Source organism: Globicephala melas, chromosome 2 (assembly GCF_963455315.2).
Source record: "Globicephala melas chromosome 2, mGloMel1.2, whole genome shotgun sequence".
Lineage (NCBI taxonomy): Eukaryota > Metazoa > Chordata > Mammalia > Artiodactyla > Delphinidae > Globicephala > Globicephala melas.
The window spans coordinates 172,570,625-172,591,110 of NC_083315.2; the positions used below are offsets into that span (position 1 = coordinate 172,570,625).

General features: G+C 48.6%; 1 protein-coding gene across 5 annotated transcripts in view; it reads left to right on the forward strand.

Annotated features, from left to right (window-relative positions):
* Positions 1-20,486, forward strand: part of EVL (Enah/Vasp-like) — a 162,646-nt gene that overhangs the window by 34,395 nt on the left and 107,765 nt on the right. Inside the window, exons 1-2 of one of the 5 annotated variants that reach the window (XM_060295282.1) lie at positions 6,403-6,622; positions 14,936-15,071. The exons of 2 other annotated variants lie outside the window; for them this stretch is intronic. Coding sequence is in view for 1 of the 3 variants with exons in the window: in XM_030883378.3 (XP_030739238.1) it covers positions 6,600-6,622 (23 nt within the window). In the remaining 2 variants the exon portion in view is untranslated. Of the gene's footprint in view, positions 1-6,402; positions 6,623-6,773; positions 6,906-14,935; positions 15,072-20,486 lie in introns of those variants that run through there. 2 more of the 5 variants (XM_030883378.3, XM_060295283.1) reach the window with 2 other exon arrangements.

A 20,486-nucleotide genomic window follows, 5' to 3' on the forward strand; every position in this document is an offset into this window, starting at 1 on the left:
AGATTTTTTGATGATGGCCATTCTGACTGGAGTGAGGTGATATCTCATTGTAGCTTTGATTTGCATTTCTCTAATGATTAATGATGTTGAGCATTCTTTCATGTGTTTGTTGGCAGTCTGTATATCTTCTTTGGAGAAATGTCTAGATCCTTTTTGACCCTACTCCTAGAGAAATGGAAATAAAAACAAAAATAAACAAATGGGACCGAATGAGACTTAAAAGCTTTTGCCCAGCAAAGGAAATCATAAACAAGACCAACAGACAACCCTCAGAATGGGAGAAAAGATTTGCAAATGAAGCAACTGACAAAGGATTAATCTCCAAAATTTACAAGCAGCTCATGCAGCTCAATAACAAAAAAACCAACAACCCAATCCAAAAATGGGCAGAAGACCTAAATAGACATTGCTCCAAAGATAGCTTTTACTTTAAATAGAATTCTCAACATGGAGGCAAGGGATGTCTTTAAAACTTTTGTTTTGAAGTTAAATAGTTCAGGTGACATGTAGTTTGGGGGGAGGAGTTACTGGAGCAGGACTCACACGTTCCCTGTGCTTTCAACGAGGTGAGGGTTTTGTGTGGTTTTAAATTTTTGAAAGGTTAATTCAACTGGAATAAAAGCACGTTCAGTGCATTCAGCACATCTCTGACAAAGAAATCTATGCCTAAGATTGTGCTCTGCCTTGTGAAGGCTTAGAAAGGACTGAAAACAAAGGTCACTGCTAGTGGGCTCCCCACCGATTCAAAATAGGAGAGTTCAGAGCCGGTGGTTCCATATCGTGGCGGATTTCTCTTGACGCTGTATTTGCATAGCAAGCATGTTGTTTCACCTGGAATGTCTGTACATTTCTTTTTTTTTAATATTTATTTATTTATTTGGCCGCACCGGGTCTTAGTTGTGGCGTGCGGGGTCTTCAGTTGCAGCATGCATGCGGGATCTAGTTCCCCAACCAGGGATCGAACCTGGGCCCCCTGCATTGGGAGCGCGGAGTCTTAAGCACTGGACCGCCAGGGAAGGCCCTGTCCATACATTTCTGATGGAGGTTGTGAGGGGCTAAACCCCTCAGGTCTCCTGTCACCAGCCCCCTTAGACACTGTCCCCAGTGACTCTCACCTGGTCAGAGGCCTAAGACACGTGATGGACAGAGATTACTCCTCAGTACAAGACTTTTGTACAGTATGTGAGATTTTTAAAATAATAGCTGTTGATTGTCACAGGAATTGCTGAGTTTTAGAGCTTATTGTCGGCTGGCTTTGGTCAGGAGGGCGCTCAATGGGATTTTGCAACATGCGGTAATATTAGCCACCGTGGCGTGCGGTTAACGTGTGCCAGCACTTCCTCTCCCCAGCATCCCACACGCACGCTGTCATCCCCGTTCTGAGATTAGAGACTGAGGCTTAGATGGGAGCGAGTTTTCCCGAGGCTTCTCAGGCAGGTAGTAGCACTGGGTTCAGAACCCCAGTCTCCATAACCTCTGTGGAGAGGAGGCGGGGAGACCCCCACGTCCGGGTCCCGGGTTGGCAGGGTGGGAAGTGGGTGGAGGCGGGAAGGCCCGGCTGGGGTGCCGAGACTCCATTCTGCAGTGAGGAGGAGTTGTGGGTTTTCCCTGGGAGGTGCTGGGGTGGGTGACTGTGCCGGAAGGGGTCAGATGGCAGGGTGATCAGGAGCTGGGGTGCGACCAGGAAGGCCACTGAGCACACTCTCGAGTGTCTCTTGTTAGGCTCATTCCCCTGCTCAGTGGAACATCTGCAGCCAGGCCGTGAGGACAGAGTCGGATTTTCAGTCTTGTCTGTAGCTGGTTTCCCTTTATGTTCCCTCCCGCTTGGTCTGTATGCAGCACAGCCGCAAGTGTACGGGCCCGTGCATGTCAGAGCGTTCCTGCTCATGTGATGGGAATGCTAGTCTCTGCTCAGATGCCCAGTCCTTGTTTTGTTGCACATACATCATGGCTGTGCAAACCTAAAAACCTAACCTAAAAAAGTGGCAGAGGGGCTTCCCTGGTGGCACAGTGGTTGAGAGTCTGCCTGCCGATGCAGGGGACACGGGTTCGTGCCCCGGTCTGGGAAGATCCCACATGCCGCAGAGCAGCTGGGCCCGTGAGCCATGGCCACTGAGCCTGCGCGTCCGGAGCCTGTGCTCCGCAATGGGAGAGGCCACAACAGTGAGAGGCCCGCGTACTGCAAAAAAAAAGTGGCAGAGGAAACACTGGTTGTGATGCCTCAAACCCATGGGACCTCAGGGCCTGGAACTCATAGACTGTCAGTCTCTAAAGGAGCTGGATGAGGATTCAGCGCCAACAATTAAATCATGACTCCACTTCCTTGGGAAATTGACCATCTCACGTGGAAAGCCATGTTGCGGCAAGCTGAGCGTGTGCACCTTAAGCTAAGGAAGGACACCGGTTTCAAACATCCTTCTCATGTGGCTTTCCAAGATTGTCCCAGGTTTGGGAACACCTCCTGTCACCCACCGTGCTTCTGCTCCGTTATCCCCACGCCTGTTTTTCTGCGGAAGCCTCGGGCAGCCTGCACGGCCAGTACAGGCAGCAGGTCAGTAGTGGGACCTGATGGGACAGCCGGGCCCAGTCAGGAGGCTTCTGTTCATAGGATGAGACCGGGAAGAGGAAGTGAGTCCAGAGTGACAAGGGTGAGCGTGATGACGTGTAGCTCGGAGAGGCCTCAAAAGGTCAGTGCTGATGGGGCTGCCAGGTCATCTAGGCCTGGTGTTGCCAGGCTGACTCTGGTCCTGACCCTGGTGGAGGGAGGGGAAAGCCCGGTAGCAGGTAGTCTGGGGCTCTTCCATTTTTATCAGTTTTGTGTTCATATCAGTTTCATGTTCCAAGTAAGTGGCATTTAAAAAAACAAAAGCCTAAAAAATTACTGTCTGGTTGTTCCTTCGTGTTACAAAGGGAGCGTAAGTCACAGAGTAGGAGCATGCTTTGTCACTGGTGGATGGCCTGGGATCACTCTTTTTTAAAGCACTGTATAGTCACAGAAGTGCCACTTAGAGGGGAGTGGAGTGGCCAGGAGTCCCTGTTCCTGACACTGTGGTGTTATTAGTTATCAAGTGGCCAGGTGCGATTGCCCAGCCTCTGAAGCACACTCCTTCCCAATCTGGTCCGAAGGCCATGTCAACTCAGGTTTTCCTACTTCCTGGGGCAGCTGAACCACCTTTTCAGCCCTTAGCGGTCTCTTGTCTGGCTGTGAAATCTGGGGATTAGCCAGGGCCAGCTGGATGAAGGAACCTCAAAGGTTTGCCATGTCCCAGCCCTGTCTCAGGGCCACGGCTGCCTGACAGTCTGTGGAATAAGTCCTCTTAGGGAGGTAGCCTGAGGCAGTTGGGTCTGTGGCGTTGGAACCCCAAGCAGGCACAGGGGTTAAAAACTTTGGCATTAAACCTAACCAGGTGCAGGCGGGACTTCCCTGGTGGTCCCGTGGTTAAGACTCCACGCTCCCTATGTAGGGGACCTGGGTTTGATCCCTGGTCAGGGAACTAGATCCTGCATGCATGCCACAACTAAAAATCTCTCATGCCGCAACTAAGACCCGGCACAGCCAAATAAATAAACCTACCCGGGTGCAAGTCATTGCTCTGCCACTTCATAGCCATATGATCTTGGGCAAGTTACTTAACCACTGTGGCCTCTGTTCTCTTATTAGTAGATTGGGGAATCTCATAAAATTATGTCTCAAATACACTTGGTGCTAGGATTTGGCGATTTTTCACCATTTCTATCAACTCTACTAGGACCTTAAAAGAATTGCCCTGAAAGGTATAACCAGCTCTCCAAGAGGAGATTCTTGAGTCGCCGGTGGAAACCAGGCGTGAAGTGCAAAGGTTCTCTAACCCACCAGGCCTCATCACCACGCTGGACCTTCCTGGCGGCCATGGTAGAGCACATCTGGCAGTTCTCACCGTGCCCAGTCTCTGGGGGTTAAGGCCCCTGCTACCCCCCCATGCCTTGCAAAGAGTACCGGGAATGTAGGTTATGACCTTTATTAGACCAACCAACAGATCCGTCGAGTCATTGTGGGGTGTCTGCTGTTTACTACCCCCGCCCTCAAGGGTGGGAAGGATGGGCAGTGGGTGCTCGGTCTGGTGTCTCCTTTCCCTCGAGAAGCTTGCCCCTACCCCATCCATCTGTGACTCTAACCAGGTAGTTTAATAAATTAAAACATCATATCATTTTATTTGGTATGGGTAAATTGTTCTTCCTAAGACTTGGATAAACTCTACTGCTTTTTTTTTTTTAAAGGACTTAGGACAGTGATTTTATCTGCATATCCATTTATCTTGTATTCCTGTCCTGAGAATCACAGGACAGAAATACCTTGCCCCTCTTCCCCCTGGGAAAAAAATTAAATGAGCTCCTGTGAACAGACAGAACTTCAGTGCCAGGGTGGCCTCACATAGAGAAGAGCCGTCCCAGCGCTGTCAGCGAGAGACCACCTTGTGAAGTAATGAAGACAGTGAAGAACATCTCTGTAACTCTACATGCTTGTAAAGAACTTTCACAAGTCCTGCCTTGTCGGGTCCTTGGGCAGGATCCGCATTCTTCCCGTTTTACATACAGGGAGTCTCAGGCTGCCGGTGATCACAGAGTTAGCAGGTGGCAGGTCTGGGACTTAAACTTGGGTTATTTAGTGACTCTGCCTCTCCTGCGTTTTCTGATCTATCACAGTGCGGCCAGGAAGCTGCCACCCCTAGAGGGTCTCGGCAGAGGCTGTCAGGAATACTGTGGAAGGCATCTGGGCCGGCGTAGTTGATGACTGCTGTGTGGTTTGAGGGACAGAGGACTCCCCAGAGTATCCTGCTCACCAGTCAGTCGCCTCAGTTGGCCGTCATCACTTCATTACTTTAAAGAGGAGCTCCTTCATCCTGAGCACCTTTGTGTGAATACACACATGCCCTAGCTTGCTTTTGCTCCCTCATAGAAAGCTGCGGAGGTTCGCTCAGCAAACCTTTACTAACTCCTCCCTGTCAAGCTCTCTACCGGGCCCTGGGAATACAGACATTAACTTCACACAGACCTCCCTCAAGGGCCTCATAGATGTGGGGTGGGCAGGGTGCTGTAATGCAGCGCAGTTGACAGCAGAGAGAGCAGCTGACCATCCTGCGGATGGGTCAGGCCCCTGGGGACGGAGCAGCCCAGGGAACAATGGGGGCCACGTGGAAGGGTGCAGCCCATGTGGGGAGCAAGAAATAATCTGGGCTAGTTGGCCTGGGGACCAGAGGACAGAGGGCCTGGCTTATTTTGGGAACTGAGAGTGTCTAGCTGAATTTTGGGGGCTGTGAAAAGTTTTAATGGAAGAAAGTTGGAGAAATAAGACTTTGTGTGTTGCGCTGAGACATTTTTACTCAATCCCGTGACCACCGAGGAACTAAGGGTTGAAATAGGTGGACATCAAAGTCAGACTGAGAACAATTGTTCTGGTAGATTGTTAGAGAAGGGACGGAACAAGGAAGACCAGTTACTAATGCAGGAGACTACGAGGGGAATGCTGAAGGCGAGAGCCGAGGCAGTGGGTCTGGGAGTGGGGCAGGGTCAGATTCAAAGAAACCTTCCTGAGGTAGAATCAGAGTCAGTGACCGGTGTGAGGGAGAGCAGAAAAGTCGAGTGACTCGCCGGTTTTTATTTGAGATCTGCCTGCCTTATTTTATAAAGATTTGCAATCCAGATGCTACGGTTCTCCTTAATGGCAACTTTCAGAGCACAACCTCAGCTCACTTGGCAAATCTGGCCAGCTCGGGCTTTACAAGCAGGGAAACATTCCTCTTTTTTTGGCTGACGTCTCGTTTCCTTTTTCTTAACTTCTGTTCTGAAATTATTACAGCAGTTTTTGTACTTCAAGGAATTGGAGGCTGGTACATATTAGGTACTCAATAAATGAATAATCAGATAAATGAGGTCACGCATCCTGGTTGACTTACAGGGTGATGTTCGTGGTAAAGTGCCGGGCATAAAATGTGAATTCTGTCATTCTAGAGCAGCTTGTGCATTTGTGCTAAAATAATGTTTGATAGTGGAAGGGTAAAATACAGAATTCTGAAGAATTTCCGGTAGCACGCAGCCCGGTATCAGTCTCCTCTGCGTTCGCTGCCCACGGTGGTCATCGTACCTGACCCTGAGCACAGCGGCGGCCGCGGGGAGGTGACCCAGCAGCGTGCGGGGGAACAGATCGCGCTCTGGTGCCTTTACACTCTTGCCCCCCACCCTATCCCCCGTATGGTTCTTGCTGGGGGGGCGTGTGTTGTGTGATTTCCCCAGGATCCCAGGCGTGCCTGGGGTTCCACTTCTTGCCCGGGACTGACCCAGCTCCCAGCGTGGAGCCTCAGCGTTCGCTGCGTTAATCAGACTTGCTGGAATGATCACGTGGTCCTCTAGCTGCCTGCCTGTCAGCTGCTGCTCATCAGCAGCTGGCTGGCTGGAGGCTGCAGGCCCGTCTGCAGAAAGCCTTCTACTTCAGAATATGGGGGGTCGGGGGGTGCAAACCCGCCTCTTTCTTCTGCACTTTGCACCATCTGACTGACTAAACGGTTGTCCTCCGAACCAGAAAGGCTACCAGGCAGTATAAGGAAATTGTCTCTGACTAGGTCATGTTTGCATTTGAAGAATTCAGGTATGTTCTGGGTTTTCTACATCAGTCTGCCGCTGGGTTTTTGTTCTCGCTAGGTTTTTGCTGTGTAATGACAGCTTAGGCTCTGGCTCGTTCTCACAAAAGAAGGGTTCTTTTCTGTGGCGGGGTTTCTCCCGGTCACGGGGGCGGGAGGCGCGGAGGTGGTACCAGTCCAGGCTGTTTACTGCAGGACAGATGCAGCGTGGGTAATTGGTTTGATCGTGTGTGAATGTGCCGAGAACCCCACCTTGTGCCTCATCTGAGCTGTGCTGTTGCTGGTGTAGAGGTATGAATACAGAATAGGAACTGCTTATCCAGAAGGAGTCTCTTGCTGCCTTTTGTTTTTCTTCCTTTGTCAAACTCATGGAGCCTGACTGCTCTTTTAAAAAACGCTAACTGTAGCGGTGAAGGTGAAAATCCTGCAAGTCTGTCTGCTTAGTCAAGATCTGATCTGGGCTCTGATTTTGCTCGTTGTGAATAGTGATCTCGCGGCTGGGCGGTTTTCTGGGAAGTACCCTCATGATGTTTTGTTAACAGGGTCCTTCTTTGCTTTCGTCAGCTTTTCAGCTGCTGTAATTATTAATGCTCCAGACTGAGTCTTTTGTGAATCTAATGCCTTCTCTTTCCTCCATCTCTCCTCCCTGGGTATGAATGTAGGGGCGGGGGGTGCTCCAGAAGAGATAGTCTCTAAGAAATGAAAATAAAGGAGCTGGGATGGGAGGGTTACCGGCTCGTTCTTGTGCAGGTCTCCACCTCTTCGGAGCGTACGGAAGACAGTGTGTCTGTTTCTAACCTCTGACAGCTCATTTCTCAGATGGAATTTTTGTGTATTTTAGAACTGAACGAAAATACCATATTGATGGGCGAAGAAGTGATTGTGTGGGAACCTCCACAGGCCTTTTTCGTTCCCTCCAAATGTTGCTGCAATAGACATGAAAATGATAGTAGAATTACCAGCTTTCATTACTTGTAAGAGGAAACTAGAGACCTTTTGATCAAAATCAAGGGAGAGGATGAGAGCATTATCAGCTTTCCACAAGGAAAAGCAGGGCTACGGAGGTTGTTCCCGCCCTTTCTATAAACTTGGGGCTTTGGATCCAGGAAGTTACCCTTTGTTTAAGAGCGTGCCTCTGCATTATTTCTAATGGACTGGGTTTGTGAAAAGAACATTCTTTCCACGTGGCAACGTGCTCGGATGACATGGGGTGACACCGTGACCAGAACTTACAGTTTTAGGATAGCTCCATTAGATAACTAACAAGAATTTATTTAATGCCTGGCATGTAACAGTAGATAGGTCCTTAGGGAATGAATCGTGAGTCTTGGGTTCTAATCCGAGTTTCAGAATTGGCTTTCCTGATCCTTGTGAGAGTTACGGAAGAGCTTTGTACATCGTAGAAAATAGTACGATGGTGAGGCTCAGATTTTATTGCTAGCATTTGTTTGAGATGGAGTAAGTCTTGGCTTCTGCCTCGAACAAGCTTGGAGCCTTTCGTTGCATTTTGTAGTCAGCGGGGAGGGATGCATATCAACAAACCCACTCCCACCGTGGTGGCACCTAGTCCCGGAGCCAAGAGCTGGGTCTGATGAGGTGGAAGGGGGTTGAGTTAAAGGCCACTGCTCTGCTGAGCTGAGAAAGTGGGGAAGTCTGTTACCCTTCAAGTTTCTGCCTAAGCTGGCCCTGAAGAATTTCGCTGAGTATGATTGCATTTTATGACGGCTGCACGGGGGCCAGACCAGGTGGCTTTCTTCTTTAGTCATGGGGCCTATGCACATGGGGGCCAGGTGATTGTGGTGGGGCAACGCTGCACTCGAGAGGAGCTTAGCTTAGCTTTTTAGTTTAGGTCAGGTCGGTCCTGAAGCTATAGCACGCAGCAGAATCACCCGGAGGGCTCATGAAAACCCACCCCCAGAGTTTCAGATCTAGCAGGTCTGGAATGGGGCGTCAGGATCTGTGTGTCCGATAAGTTCCCAGGTTTTCTGATGCTGCAGTTCTGGGGACCAGACTTTGAGAACCACTGGCTTGGGGAAAGCAGACGTTGTTGTTGTTGTCGTTGAGGTGGGAAGTCTGAGGCAGAGGCGAGGAGGGAGGTACAGGGAGGAGCCAGAAGCTGCAGTTCAGGTACGGGCAGGTGGGCCAAGGCGGGGGTGCAGGCGTGAGGGGGGCACGCTCGTGGGGCGGCGGTGGAAGGGAACACTGGGACGAGAACCAGGGGACTTGCTTTATAATCCTCGTTCTGCCGTGTGCTCCTTTGTGGGCTTGGCCAGCCTCTTCATCGTTCTGAAGTCTCAATTTTCTCAACTGAAAATGGGGATAGTTGTTCTTGCCAAGAAAGTGTATAATACTGTTAGAATTAAATGAGATAACATAAACTTACTTAATAAATTATAGCACTCTTTCCACATGAGTATAAAGGGAGAAGAGGACCCTGGGGGTCTCCATCAGGTTATCTGGACACAGCCCTCCGTACACACACCCAACTCCAAGAGCGCAAGGGCCACGTTCATTTTAAAAGGAAGTCTGATTGACAGACACGTTTACCTGCCGTTACTCCCTATTGGACTCTGAGTTCCAATGTGGTCTGTCAATCCTGTCTTTTTAACTTTGTCTCCTTAGTGCCTAAAACTGCTTGACACACAGTAAGGCCTTAGTAAGTGGCGGACGCAGTTCATTTTCACGAGGACTTAATAAGGAAGAAAAGGCAAGCAAGCTCTCTGGCTAGCTCGGCGCAGGCCTGGGATAGTACCATGGTGCCCGCCGAGTGTGCTGGTTCAGAAGAGCATGTCGAAAGCTGACATCTGACCTCCTGAGAAAAATGTGAAGTGTCCTCAGCACACCCCCATGGCAGGAGTGCCAGAGAACTGCGAGCACATTTCACGAGGAATCTCCGCGATGCCCTCACTCTAGAATGGGCTGCTGATCGTTGTGACGTGCCGGGGCCCAGGGCCCAAGCCTGGAGCGCTGCAGGGTCCCGAGAGCTTGAGAGACCGGGCCGGCATTTTCCAGCTGGTTAGAGGGTTTCTACCTTCCACTGACTGCAAGACTGTTTTGTCCTAACACGAGGCCAGCTGTTCTAGCTGGCTGTGCTGGGAGACACACTGCATTTGTGTTTTTGCTTTAAAAAAAAAAAACTTCTTAGGCGAGATGTGTGCTGAACTGATAGTTTAAGTCAACATTTACCTGTTAACTGCACACCACAGAGGCTATCCTCTGAGCCGTGCTGGAGACAACTTTGTGGCATACTGTAGTTTTTCCTCCACCTCTAGACCCAGAATAATGACTGCATCCTCTTACAGACCCTGGAATAAAGAGTTTGAAATGTGATTTTCGGCTTCATAATCCCTCAAGTGAGAATGGAACCCAAATCAGAAACCGCTGTTTCTCAGAACTCCTGCCACTTATTCTGATTTATTTCCAGAAGGAATGTGATATATCAACTCCAGTATTTAAAATCCACAGTTGGAGGGTTTCCCCGGTGGCGCAGTGGTTGAGAGTCCGCCTGTCGATGCAGGGGACACGGGTTCGTGCCCCAGTCCGGGAAGATCCCACATGCCGCGGAGCGGCTGGGCCCGTGAGCCATGGCCGCTGAGCCTGCGCGTCCAGAGTCTGTGCTCCGCGACAGGAGAGGCCACGACAGTGAGAGGCCCGTGTACTGAAAAAAAAAAAAAAGTGGCATCAGGGAAGACCTGAAGTTCGCACACGAGGAGAGCCCCACCACCCCGTTCGAGTGTCCAGAGCCCAAGCCAGCTTAGTCCCTCTCGTTTCCCAGGGTCCTGTAACCCCTTGAAGAAACAGATATTTAGGTACAGTGACTTGCACACGGTGGTGAGGAAATAAATCTCAGATCAACAGGAGGTGGAAACTGGGCTGGGCAGGGAAAGGAAAGGTACAGAAACTTGATCGCTGAGTACCTACTGTGTGCCAGACACTGCCAGCTGCTTTGCCCCTGGTAACTTTAACCCACATAGAGATGAAAACAGAGGCTCAGAGACAGGGGACTGTCCCCAAACCTCCAATCCATAAATAATGTTAAGTGAGTGAAGGAAATGAGAACAGAGGCTCAAAGGGGTGAGGTAATTTCCCTGAAGTCACCCAGCGGTTATGGGGATCTGGTCAACTTCAGTTCAGTCCTTCTTTCTCTGATACTCTGGGCCTAGAATGCCATCCTATGAATTGACCTTGTGTCTTCCAGCCAGCACAGCCTTTCTGAGTCTCTCCTCTGGGCCCAGAGCCTGTCGTAGCTCCAGGCACTTGGCTCACCTCCCTGACTGTGGGAAAAGATGAGGAATAGAAGAGGAATATTCTGCCCCCAAGGGTAGAACAGACTGACCCCTCCTCCTAGCTCCCAGGGCTCTAGTGATGTAGCGATGTATCAATAGTACTTACTGTAGTGCAATTGTGTAACAATCCGTTTCTTTCACATCCTTCTACCCTACTAAAGTATGAGCTCTTGGAGGCCAGGAGGCATTATCTAGTCATCTTACCTCACTACCAACTATTAGCCTAGTGTCAGCTCTAGGAGGGATTAGTAAGTGTCTGACTATTAAATGTCTACACTACTGATATTGTGGGCATTAGAATAACTTTAATTGAATAAGTCACAGTCCCTAACTGCGGGGAGCTTACCGTCACGCTGTCTGATCCCCCAGGGCTATTAGTATGCACAGCCACGTGGGTCTTTAGTAGGGGGTGGTAGGGGCACCTGGTTGGAGTACATGGGCGGAGGGTGGAGGGTTGAGGGAGAGAAAAGTAGAGCAGCAGAGAGGGAAGGACAGACAAGTTTCATTGACTTGACAGTTTCGCCGAGTGTTTGTCTAGCCACAAGCAAAACTTATTTTGCGAAACAGATAATTTAGCTGTAGGGTGGCCACGCAGGTATATTTAAAAATACCAGTCTATTCTCCATTATTAAGTGTTACAGTTGTTGAGTTTCACTCAAAGCGAAGCAGTGTTGTGGAACCAGACTCTCCTGCAGTTCATACAATATAAATTTAAAAGCTGGGACCTTGAAGAAGTCACTTTATCTCTCTTTACCTCTCTTAGAGGAAAAGGGCTATTTTGAGGATAACATATAGGAAAGAAGTGTATGAATTATAAAACTTTGCTATAAATGTTTGCATTTTATATTTTGGAATCAGTTCATAGTTGACCGGTTCAGGTGCTGCTTTATAAAACAATTTTTGTTTCCATCTCCCATTTCTCTTTGCTTAGCATTCTGGTCTCTTATGTAGAAAACAAAGCAAAACTGAACTAAGAGGAAAGAATTTTAACTGGACTCATTACCGAGAGGAATAAGCCCCAGAATAGGACACAAGCTTGGGTCTGTGTAACTCTTGCTAGTTACTTAGGATGGTTGCAGAAGAGTCTCCCAGCTGTGCAGGTGTGTCCTTTTGGAGGTGGGAGGGCCTTTTTGCTATTAGGATAGCCCTTCATCCAACAGACCACTTCCTGAACATCAGTGGAAAATGCAAATATGTGTCATCCTTGGTCCTGCCCTCAGGGAATTACTGTCCCCGAGAAGGTGCTGAACCAACACCAAAAGCATGGCGTGGGGGTGGCCAAAGACAAAAGGAAACCAGGGAAAACCAGGGGAAGTTCCACAGGGGTCCGGATAAGGTGCCTGGGCTGGGAGGAGGATCTGGTTTTTCTGTTGTGGAAGTTAGGGAGACTTGCGGGCCGGGCCGGGCCGTCTCTTGGAGCGAGTCTTAGAGAAGCATAGGATTTGAGTGGGTGAAAATAAAGGGAAGGGCTGTTGGCAGCAGTGCAGGAGCTGAGGCCCAGGGAGCCGGGAGCCAGGGGCAGTGTGCTCTTAGCCATATTTTGGCTGGTAAAACCTGAGGAGAAGGGACTTCTTCTCACTCTTTTCAGAGTAACCCAACCTGGTTGTCTTTCCTCATGACGGTCACTTCTCTCTGCCCTGAAGGTCACTGTTTTGCAGAGGCACACATTTTCCACCTTTAGGGACCATGCAAGGATTCGTGGGAAACGCATGTTTTGCAGTGCTGGCTTGTTACTTTGCACAAGTTACCTAAGTTCTTCGTGGTTTAGTCTGCCTGTCTGTAAGATGGGGGTATTACTTACCTCCCAGAGCTACTGTGTTGATTAAATGAGATTACTTATATAAAGCATCTGGCAGGGTTCCTGGCACTTAGTAGATACTCAATAAATTAATTCCTTTAATTTACCTTAAGCAGCAGAGCATTTAATTCAGACCCTCATCCTGGATTAGAAATTACACAGGAGCCAGGAAGGAGACCTGACACACTCTTAAGGGTGGGGAGCACCTCTGATCTCCCCGTTTCCTTGGCATTCAGACTCAGAATGCCAGCAGTCAGTCCGTGGAAGATAATCCTGTTTGCTGCTGAAATGTTTATGACACAGTGAACTGACTGTGGTGTGACTAATCAGCTGAGAGCCTGGATCTCGGCTTGGTTGGCACACAGATTCACTGGGCTGAGAGATTAATTAAGTTCCCTGAAGTTGACATAACTGGGACGCTGCCGCTTTCTGCCTAATCATGATAACATAGCCAGAGCCCACCATCAAGTGTCAACATTGTCCCAGTGCCTCCCTGGTTAGTCCGTGGCCCGTTCCTCATTGTTCTGTATTCCTCCGGGTCATATCTCTTTATCTCCAGAGACTGACATGAGCAGTAGATGTCTGTTGAACTGACATGGGCCGCACTGGACAGGTTCGGTGTGTGAGCCCTCCTTTGGGGGGAAGCAGAGTGAATTACGGGGGGGAACTCTGTGGAGAGCACCATTCCACCCAGCGGGCGCTGTTGTGGATGTGGCGTAGTATATCCTGGAGCAGCTCTGCTGGGCCTCAGGAGAAGCCACTGGAGACCTCAACTGGGGGATCCCCCGTAATGGTTCCCTACTGGGAGGGTGCACTGAAACCTGACACAGGTGCCCAGGTCGCACCTCAAACCCACCGAGTCCAGGTATTCAGAGGTGGAGTCCAGGCGTGTCCATTTTTTTTTTCAAGGCTCCGCTGATGACACACCTCCCTAGCTGGAGTGTGTGGGGAGAACCTGAGCTTGGGAACCTGAAAGCCCTAGGTTCTAATGATACTGTGTTACCTTAGATATGCCACTTAACTTCACTGGGATGTAGTTGGTCCACCTGGAAAATACAAATAATAATTTATGTGGTTCAGAGAGAACAAGATGACGGCCATGTGGGAGTGTGGGAAAGTCAGGAGCCCTGGATAATGAAAGGCGCTGTCACACGTGCTTTCAAGTTCAGCTGGCGCCTCCTGCGGCAGATTGAACCCAGGTGTGTTGAGTGTGGGGGGCTCGTACAGACACACACTGGGTCTAGAACTGACGGCCTGCTGGTTTGTGGTCTGTTGGGTTTGGTAACTGGTCATGTGGCTCTCGAGTTCATCCTGAACCCGGTTACAAGTGAGTGGGATTGTTTTCACTCCAGTCAGCCACTTCAGGGCCTGCCCGACGCCAGGACGGATCTCGCTGTGCGTCTTTGAGACTAGCTTGGCCTCCGTCTTCCTCAGCACGAGGGCTGGAGGAGAGAAAAGGCAGCCTGCGTTTACTTGTGGAGGAACTGGAGAAAACTGGAAACGGGGAGCCCTTCCGTCCCTGAGATCACCCCTATGCCCCTGGAGCACAGGGTCATTGGAAAGAGAACCCAGAGCAGGAAGGTGGGTGTCCCTCCGGGGTTCCCTCCAGGGTATTCAGAAGCTCTGTCCTTCCTGTTTCACTGTGTGCCGTGGATCAGAAGCTGTGTATTGAGTCAAGATAGAGCCTTCTCAGGACAGATGGGGAGATGGGTAAAACTATGTGGTTGGATATACGTTTATGAACAGGACATCAAGCAAACTGTATGATTTAAAGAAGTGTTTGTACTCAGTGATGAAATTCCTTTTCCTGGAGAGAGGATGCTTTCATAGTCGAATGAACCCTGGAGCACTTCCAAAGCCAGAGTGAAGACTGTGTATTTTCCTTATTCACCAACTTGCTGAAGAGTTGAGGGCATTAGAGATTCCTAAGGTAGAGGAAGGCAGATATGTTTTGCTACAGTTGATAAAACTGTTTGTTTTCCTGGTCTTGGTTGGGGCATTATGATAATCAGGTTCCTGTGGTGATTCGAAGTGTGAATCAACTCACCCCGCCCTGACTGAAAACTTAAATACAGCCTGCCTCAAAGAAAGGTGGGCAATGCGGGGAACAAGTCCTAGTATTGGGGGGACGGCCCTTTACCAAGTTGCAATAGAACTCTGTCCACCACCAGTGCAGCTCCCCTTTGTCTTCTGCGAATGAAGCCGTCTGTGGCCTGACTGCGTCCTCTCTCTTAAAGCTTAACTCCCAGGAATCTTCCCTCTGCTCCAAAAAACGGATTTAGTCACAGATCTGCACGTGCCACTTTGCTTCCCCGTCTCTAAACTGAAACCACAGAACGCGTTTCAAGAATTCAGCGAGAGGCAGAGTGACAGGTAAGCAAAGAGTTCATTAGTAAGTATAGGATGCTTGTGAGAGATACAAGCGGGCAGGCAAGGGAGTGCCGCCCCCAGAACTTAGTGGGCTACGGTTTATAATCGAAGGAGAAGTGGGGCGGGGGAGAAGACCACCTTCGTCTTCACTCTTAAGCAGACGTCAGGCCTCCACCATCAGCTCCTCCTCCACGGCGGGTGGGGGAGTTCTCTTGCCCCTACACTGGCGAACTGGGACTGTCACGGAGCCATGGAAACGAGCAAAACGGCGGTAACATACACTGAAATGCAGTAAACCGTCTCAGGTTTCAGTGTAATGTCACCTTTTCCTCACATTTTTGTTTTTCGTGTGTGTAGAGGAGCATGTCCTAGGATTCACTAACTTCCTGGCCTCACTGGGCAGGATGTGGGCCTCATTCCACCATTATTTTAGTGTTTTGGGGGGGCATGTCTCATGCTTCTGTTGCATGGTTTTGTTGCTAAGCAAGCCCGTTCGGTTTTGTGGTTAAGCAAACCTGCTTTCTTGACTGATCATTAACTCACAGGATTCGCCCATACCTTTTTCTTTACTTAAGATTCCCTAGTGCAATTAACTGTTTAATCACCAACTTTATCCCTTTACTCTTTTCCTGTCAAAACCGTTGTTTTCTTCCCATGAAACCCTTCGAAACCCAGGACTGCACACGCTACCTTCAGGAGCCTTTTCTGACCTCTGTCGCCCAAATACGTTCTCCTTTCACTGAACTCCCATAGAGCACTCAAGCTGTATAACACATAATCTAATACTTAACGTTTCTCAGTCTGATTTTCCTGACTAGACTGAGGGATACTTGAAGGCAGAAGCAGGGTTTGATGCATCTTCATCCCATCTGTCCCACTTGAGCAGAGCTGGATGCAGCCTGGCTTCTCGGCACTTTTTATTTGCTCATTTTTATGACTTATTTAAAACCCTCTGCCATATGCCAGTCATTGTTCTAGGCCCTAGAAGGGGAAACGGCAGGAAAAAGGACAATTTGCTGCCTCTCTGACGTCTGTTCATTACTGAGCACGGAGGCATGATTGGGATTTTGAGAGAGGTACTGAGTCTGGGGAGCAGGACCTGCTGTGCACGGGCAGGGTCTGTCCGGGCAGTAGACCAGCAGGAAGGCCTGGAAGGGCCAGGTGGTAGGGTTTCAAAGCTGTAGGGACTTAGAAAAGGTTTGAGCTAGTAAAAATGCATGTGAAGTTTAAAGAGTCGTTACGTATTTAAATGAAGTTTTTCTGGTTCTTCTGGATTCAGATGCAAACAAGATAACACCTGTGCATGTGTACCCGCCATATTCCAGGCACTTTTGTTATCATCTCTAATTTTCCCAACAATCCTATGAGCTAGGCATTATTATTACCATCTTATCTAAGAGGCACCTAAGGTTCAGAGAGGTTAGGTCACTTCCTCAGAGTCACACAGCTGCTTAATTGGTAAAGCTGGAAATTGGATCTAGGTCTTCTAACTAAAACGTCAATGCTTGTTTTTATCATTCGGACCCTAATTTTGTAGAACAGAGTCTGTGAGGTATTCTGGCACTATTTGTTTTATATAACGTTTCATTGGATAAGTGAGTATATCACATTTATTGAGCCCTGACTGTGATCATTGTAACCTGCTAAGCCCTTTGTAGGCATGAACACATGTACCGCCGTCCTCATAGGAATCCTGAGACAGCTGCTGTTATTGTCGTACCTGTTTCACAACCTGTCCAGCATCACACAGAGCTGGCATTTGAACCCAGGGCCGTCTGACTCTGAGACCTGTGCTTTTGACTGCTGTCTTAGTCGTACAAGGGGCTTCATGGGGAGCAAAGTTCTGTGGTCAGCTGCTTGAGGAAAATTGCACACCCCATGCCCTGGAGAGTAGCATGAAGGCTCTGAGAAGTCCTGTAGCGGCGGGTGTGTGTATATGTGGGAATTTTGCCCCGAGTTTCCCATGTGTGTTTGATGAAGGAACTTTTATTGCCTAACACTTAATTTTTAGTTTTAACTCTGGAAAATGCTGCTGTAGCGGAAGGAGAATCTGAGCCTGGGAATTAGAAGAGGGGGGAGAGGAGAATATTCAGAGCAAAATACATAAATGGAAGAAGATAATAAATGGAGCCTGTGATTTGAAGTCTCGTTTAGGTGTGAGTTCAGGCTTCTGCTCTTACTGGCTGTGTCATTTGGGGCAAATCACTTATTCTTTTTGGGTCTCACTTGCCTTATCTGTAAAATATTGTTGTGAGGAAAAGTGTGATTATATACGCAAAAGTGCTTTGTTAACAGTAAAACGCATAGTTCTTTTTTCAGTTGTTATTTGCCAAGTTCATTTAGTGCCTTCGTACCTAACACGGCATCTACTAGATGTTTGAAGGACAATTAAAAGTTGTTCCATGGGGGCTTCCCTGGTGGCTCAGTGGTTGAGAGTCCGCCTGCCGATGCAGGGGACACGGGTTCGTGCCCCGGTCTGGGAAGATCCCGCATGCCGCGGAGTGGCTGGGCCCGTGAGCCATGGCCGCTGAGCCTGCACGTCCGGAGCCTGGGCTCTGCCATGGGAGAGGCCACAACAGTGAGAGGCCTGCGTACCGCAAAAAAAAAAAAAAAAAAAAGTTGTTCCATGAATGAATAAATTTTGTCTTATGTGTCTCTGAGTTCTGTAGCTGACATGTTACAACTGAAAAGTTTTTTTAAATGTTCCTTGAATTTTCTTTCTCAGTTGTGTTTTTGCTAGGTTTTATGTTTTTGGAGTTTAATGAAGTCACTCAATTGGAAAATCAAGAACCATGTTTCTGTCATTCACTTTGTTGTACCCCAATTTGGACTGCCAAGGCAGTTTATTTTGTGTGTTTCTGACATGTCCCTGGCAGCAAGAAACTTTTGACAGTTCCAAATGGTAAATTTCATTCAACAGTGTGCACGTGTTAGCTTTTTTTCTTTAATAAATTTATTTATTTATTTTTGGCTGCGCTGGGTTCTCGTTGCCGTGTGCGGGCTTTCTCTAGTTGCAGCGAGTGGGAGCTACTCTTCATTGCGGTGCATGGGCTTCTTATTGCGGTGGCTTCTCTTGTTGCGGAGCACGGGCTGTAGGCTCATGGGCTTCAGTAGTTGTGGCGCGTGGGCTCAGTAATTGTGGCTCGTGGGCTCTAGAGCGCAGGCTCAGTAGTTGTGGCACACAGGCTTTAGTTGCTCCGCGGCATGTGGGATTTTCCCAGACCAGGGCTCGAACCCATGTCCCCTGCGTTGGCAGGCAGATTCTTAACCACTGCGCTACCATGGAAGCCCTCTTTTATTTTTTACAATGCTCATTCTCTCAGATGTGCCCATCTGTGGTGGGTTTTTTTTTTTAAAGGAATTTCTAATGTATCACCCTCTTGATGGAATTACTCTTGATGTCTCCATGATAAAGTCTAGCTCTTTTCAAGGACTGTAAGGAGGAGAAAGCTTGCTGCGGTTTTGCTTTCCAGTACAGATCTTACTGATGGGAAGTACTAAGATGTCAGGGCATTCTTTACCCACTTCAAATAAGTCATTGGTTTTTTAGCACCTGGCCAAAGAGACAGAGATGGGCTTGAGGTTATTTCAATAAGTAAGATGTTGTACAAAGATCAAGAAATTTTTAAAAAGAGAGAGGCAGTCAAAATACTTTTTAGCACACCTGTTTGTTTGCTGGAATAGCATTTATTGCTAGAAAGATACTGTGTTTTGCCCAGCAGCCGTTTTGGAGAGGAGGGTTAAGTAGAGGGGAGCTAGCTTTCCGTTCCCTGGTAACTTGACCTGGTCATGCAGTTTGTGTGGGCCTGACAACTCACCGCCACTCTGGGGTAGCACACAACCCAGGCCTGGCCCGGCCAAAACTCAATCCCCTGACTGTGGTGATTGGCTTAGGTGCAGGCATGTCATCTAAGAGTCCTCTAGGAGACCGCTGATGGGCTAGAGCTATTAGGAAAGATGCTGGTTTTCTCTGTCAGGATCATGAAAGCCTCAAGTCACTGGTAACCTTTTTTCCCACCATGTGGGGAAAGATGGTCTGCTAGTGAAGCCAGAGAGAGAAGTAGGGTTCAGCAAAGGCCAAAGAAACCGAATTCTCCTGGCATCGCTGAGCTTGTGTGTCCCGCTTTCCGCCCTGCTTAATCCAGGCGTATTCATGAGCCCACTTTTTTGTACTGTATGAACTAATAAATTCCATTTTTTTCCCATTAATATCTGTCACCTACAACCTAAAGAATCCCAAATAATACAAAACCATGCAAGATAAATAAAAACAGACCCAAAACTGTATCATTTTTACCTCCGGAGGAGATGACTGTCCCAGTAATCTTCAAAATTGTCAGACCACATTTACAGTGTTGTATTCCATCTGGGTGTTTAACAAAGGACTGTGGCCTAGGACACTGATATGGATGGAATTGTGTCCCCCTGAATTCATAGGTTGAAGCTCTAATCCCCAGTGTGACTGTAGTTGGAGATGGGGCCTTTAAGGAGGTACTGAAGGTTAAATTAGGTCGTAAGGGTGGAGCCCTAATCCAATACGACTTGTGTTCCTATAAGAAGAGGCAGAGTCACCAGGAGAGCTCGCGCACAGAGGAAGGCTGTGTGACGACACAAGGAAAGGCGACATCTATTGTACAAATCAGGTGAGAGACCTCTAGAGAAACCAACCCTGCTGACACCTTGATTTGGACTTGCAGCCTCCAGAACTGTGAGAAAGTGAATTGCTGCTTCTAAGCTCCCACTCTGGGGTATTTCGTTACAGCCACCCAAGTTGACTAATACAGGTTTGTTCACTTAACTTTTTTTTTTTTTTTTTTTTTTTTGCGGTACGCGGGCCTCTCACTGTGTGGCCTCTCCCGTTGCGGAGCACAGGCTCCGGACGTGCAGGCTCAGTGGCCATGGCTCACGGGCCCAGCCGCTCCGCGGCATGTGGGATCCTTCCGGACTGGGGCACGAACCCGTGTCCCCTGCATCGGCAGGCGGACTCTCAACCACTGCGCCACCAGGGAAGCCCTATCTTTTTTTTTTAAGGTTTTTTTTTTTTTTAACATCTTTATTGGAGTATAATTGCTTTACAGTGGTGTGTTAGCTGATTCACTGCTATACATATACATATATCCCGATATCTCCTCCTCCTTGCGTCTTCCTCCTGCCCTCCCTATCCCACCCCTCTAGGTGATCACAAAGCACTGAGCTGATCTCCCTGTTCTATGCGTCTGCTTCCCATTAGCTATCTCTTTTACATTTGGTAGTGTATACATGTCCATGCCACTCTGTCACTTCGTCCCAGCTTACCCTTCCCGGGTCGTCAAGTCCATTCTCTACGTCTGCATCTTTATTCCTGTCCTGCCCCTAGGTTCTTCAGAACCTTTTTTTTTTTTTTTTTTTAGTTTCCACATATATGTGTTAGCATACGGT